This window comes from Nicotiana sylvestris, chromosome 8, assembly GCF_000393655.2.
Source record: "Nicotiana sylvestris chromosome 8, ASM39365v2, whole genome shotgun sequence".
In the NCBI taxonomy this organism is placed as follows: domain Eukaryota; kingdom Viridiplantae; phylum Streptophyta; class Magnoliopsida; order Solanales; family Solanaceae; genus Nicotiana; species Nicotiana sylvestris.
This window is the reverse complement of record NC_091064.1, coordinates 57,708,385-57,712,671: the sequence shown is the minus strand read 5'-3', so window position 1 is coordinate 57,712,671 and position 4,287 is coordinate 57,708,385. Positions and strand designations below refer to the sequence as shown.

Genomic DNA, 4,287 nt, shown 5'->3' with positions numbered 1-4,287 from the left:
AAATAGGCAAGGCTGACCACCTCATGATAATGTTCCCATCCCTCCCCCACCTCCACCAAGAGCGGCAGCGCACCGGGTGTTGCCCAACGAGGGTTATGCAAGTGCTATAGTCCCACCCTGCATTAGGGCGGGCAACTTCCAAATCACCAATGTGATGCTTACACTACTTGAGCAACAGGGATTCTTCACCGGGGCTCCGAGTAAAAATGCTTACAAGCATCTCAAAGGGTTCGTCGATACTTGTTGGGGGAGCAAGCAAACTAATTTTTCTGAGGATGCGCTGCGGTTGAGGCTATTTCCCTTTTCTCTACGGGGAAAGGCATTGGACTGGTTAGAGAGATTGCCCAATCATTCCATCCATACATGGGATGAGTTGGCGGAAACATTCATTGCCAAATTCTTCTCTCCGGGGCATATGGCTACACTTCGGGATGAGATTCTTGCATTCAAGCAAGAGCCCAATGAGCCATTGCACGAGATTTTGGAAAGATATCGTACCATGGTTAAAGAGTGCCCGAATAATGATATGATCGAGGTAATGATCCAACAAACCTTCTACATGGGGATCAACACAACAAACCAATGTGTGGTAAATCAACTCGTCAGTGGGAACTTCATGAACATGCCTTATTCCGAAGCTGTGAAATTTTGGATGAGATGTCGGATACCTCATAGGCATGGCAAAGTAGAGCCAATGTTCCTCAAGGTCACCCAAATGTCATTCACCTATACAAGAAACTACATGATCATGTGCAAGCTATTTCCGAGTTGACAACCACAATGAATCAATTGGCCAAAGCTCAGCTTCAACAAGTTCAAGGGCCGAAGCAAGTAAATGCAATGGAGGGAGTTAATTTTATGGTGAATAGGAGGAGGCAAATGGGTCCTCAATTGCAAAACCGGGTCAACAATTATGAGCAAGATGATAGTGGATTCGATCAAGATGGATAATATAATGAGCAAGAGGAAGAAGTACAAGTATGTGAACAACTTCCAAGGGCAAAGAAACAACAATCAAGGCCCAAGTCAACAATAATGGCTACCACAAGGAAGTAGGAATTCAAGCAATCAAGGTGGTTGGAACATCAAAACAATCAAGGGAATTGGAACAATCAAGACAATCAAGGAAATTGGAATGGTCAAAATAACCAATGCAACCGGAGTGGCAATAATCAAGGCTATTAGGGAGGTAATAACCAAGGAGGGTAGAACAACAACAACAATAACTGGGGGCCGGGTTTTCAAAGGCCCCCAATGTTTCAACAACCAAGCAACCCACCTCCATATCCTTCCCAAGGTCCCAGTTCTTCTAACAATGAAATGGGCCAAATAGAGAACATGTTTAAACAAATGATGGAGAAGAACGCCGACTCCGATGCTCAATTAGCCTCTCAGAACACTTATATTCGCAATTTGGAAGTTCAATTGGGCCAAATCTTGCAAGCTATGAACACTCATCCTAAGGGGGCACTACCAAGTGATACGGTGGTGAACCCGAAGGGTGGGAACAATACAGGATATGCTATGGTTGTGACTACAAGAAGTGGAAAAGGTGGGGAGGCAACCACCTCAAATCAAAGAAGAATTATGGATGATGATGTAGTGGTTCAAGAAGACGAAACTCCAAGCAATTTGGTTCAAGCTAATGCATAAGTGAGAATTGATATTGATGAAAATGTGGAGGAGACACAAGAAGAAGTGAACCCGTCTAGAGAACACGTAATTGACATTCCGGAACCGGTAGTGCCAAAGGCTAAGGCACCAATGCCAAGGCCTCCTCCTACATACCCTCAAAGGCTTGCAAAGCAAAATAGTGAGAAACAATTCAAAATATTTATTAACATGATGAAGAGTTTGTCTATCAATGTACCATTGGTTGAGGCTTTAGAGTAAATGTCGGGTTATGCAAAGTTCATGAAGGACTTGGTGACCAAGAAAAGATCGATGAATTTTGAGACCATCAAGATGACACATCAAGTGAATGCTATTGTGAACTCAATGGCTCTGAAATTGGAAGATCCGGACACTTTCACAATTCCATGTACAATTGGAAGTGCCGACTTTGCCAAAGCTTTATGTGATATTAGGGCAAGTATCAGCTTGATTCCCTATTCAATGTTCAAAACTTTGGGAATTGGGCAACCAAGACCCACATCCATGAGGTTGCAAATGGCGGATCGTACAATGAAGAGGTCATTGGGTATTATTGATGATGTGGGTATTATTGATGATGTGTTGGTTCGTGTTGAAAAGTTCATCCTCCCGGTGGACATTGTGATTCTTGATTGTAAAGTGGACTATGAGATGCTTATTATTTTGGGTAGAACTTTCCTTGCTACGGGGAAGGCTCTTGTTGATGTGGAAGCCGGTAAGCTCACTTTCCAGGTGGGTGATGAAAAGGTGGTCTTCCATGTGTGCAAATTGATGAGGCAACCATATAGAAATGAAGTTTTTTCATTCGTGGATTTGGTGACCAATGTGATAATTGATGATGCTAGTGAGACAATGAATGTTGAGGACAAATTGGAAGCCGTTTTGCTCAACCTTGATGATGAGGAGTATGATGGTTATGTGGAATGTGTGAATGCATTGCAAGGAATGGGGTCGTACACTTATGAACCCCGCAAGTTATCCTTGAATCTTGAAAATCGGAAGACTCCTCCAACAAAGCCCTCATTCGAGGAGCCTCCCACATTGGAGTTAAAGCCATTGCCTCCGTATCTCAGGTATGAATTCCTTGTCCCTTCTTCTACTTTACCAGATATTCTTTCCTCGAGTTTGACAAATATGCAGGTAGAGTCAACATTAGAGGTTCTACAAAGGAGGAAAAGAACAATTGGATGGACATTGGTGGATATCCGGGGTATAAGCCCTGCCTTTTGCATGCACAAGATTATTTTGGAGGAGGGTGTCAAACCCTCTGTTGAAAATCAAAGGAGGCTAAATGAAGCAATGGAATAGGTGGTCAAGAAGGAGATCATAAAGTGGTTGGATGTCGGGGTTGTTTACCCTATTTCTGATAGTTTATGGACTTCTCCAGTGCAATGTGTCCCAAAGAAAGGGGGCATGACTGTGGTTACAAATGACAAGAACTAGTTGATTCCTACAAAAACAGTGACATGGTGGAGAGTATGCATGGACTATAGCAAGCTCAACAAAGTTACAACAAAGGATCATTTCCCACTTCCCTTTCTTGATCAAATGCTAGATAGGTAGGCCGGTCGTGCTTTCTATTGTTTCCTTGATGGATAATCTGGCTACAATCAAATTCTTATTGCTCCGGAGGAAGAGAAGACCACTTTCACATGTCCTTACGATACTTTCTCATTCTCAAGGATGTCATTTGGATTGTGTAATGCACCGACGACTTTTCAACGGTATACGATGGCTATTTTCACTGATATGGTGGAGGATATTCTTGAGGTCTTCATGGATGATTTTTCTATGGTTGGGAATTCTTTGATGATTGCTTGAACAATTTGGATAAGGTCCTGGAAAGATGTGAGGAGACAAACTTGGTATTGAATTGGGAGAAATGTTACTTCATGGTCGAGGAAGGAATTGTCCTTAGCCATAAAATTTCAAAGAATAGTATTGAGGCCGACAAGGCCAAAATAGAAGTGATTTCTAGACTTCCGCCCCCGACATCCGTGAAGGGAGTAAGGAGTTTCTTGGGTCATGTGGGGTTCTATCGCCGATTCATCAAGGATTTTTCCAAAGTGATGAACCCCTTGTGTAAGATTTTGGAAAAGGATGCCAAGTTCCATTTCAATGAATATTGTATAAAGGCATTCGAATTGCTTAAGTTCAAGTTGACTACTACTCCTATTATTACCAACCGGATTGGAGCCTGCCTTTTGAGCTCATGTGTGACGCAAGTGATGTGGCGGTTAGAGCGGTGTTGGGGCAACGTATCAACAAAATCTTCCATCAGGTCTACTATGCTAGTAAGACCATGAATGATGCCCAAGTTAATTACATAGTGACTGAAAAAGAGCTACTTGCTTTTGTCTTTGCTATGGAGAAGTTCCGCCCGTACTTAATTGGTACAAAGGTGATTGTCCACACCGATCATGTGGCGCTTCGATACTTTATGAGCAAGAAAGATTCTAAGGCAAGGTTAATACGGTGGGTGCTTCTATTGCAAGAGTTTGATCTAGAGATCCAAGACCGCAAAAGTAGAGAAAATCAAGTGGCGGACCACTTGTCTCGATTGGAGGAGGAGGGGAGGCCACATGACGGCCTTGAGATCAATGATTCCTTACCCGACGAGCAATTTCTAACCAT

The 4,287-nt window shown here is 42.9% G+C and overlaps 1 protein-coding gene across 1 annotated transcript; it reads left to right on the top strand.

Annotated features, from left to right (window-relative positions):
* The first annotated feature begins 1,893 nt into the window (after positions 1-1,893).
* LOC138875075 (uncharacterized) lies at positions 1,894-2,961 on the top strand. Its single transcript, XM_070153888.1, has one exon. The coding sequence runs from the start codon at positions 1,894-1,896 to the stop codon at positions 2,959-2,961; it is 1,068 nt and encodes a 355-aa protein (XP_070009989.1).
* The last annotated feature ends 1,326 nt before the right edge of the window (positions 2,962-4,287 follow it).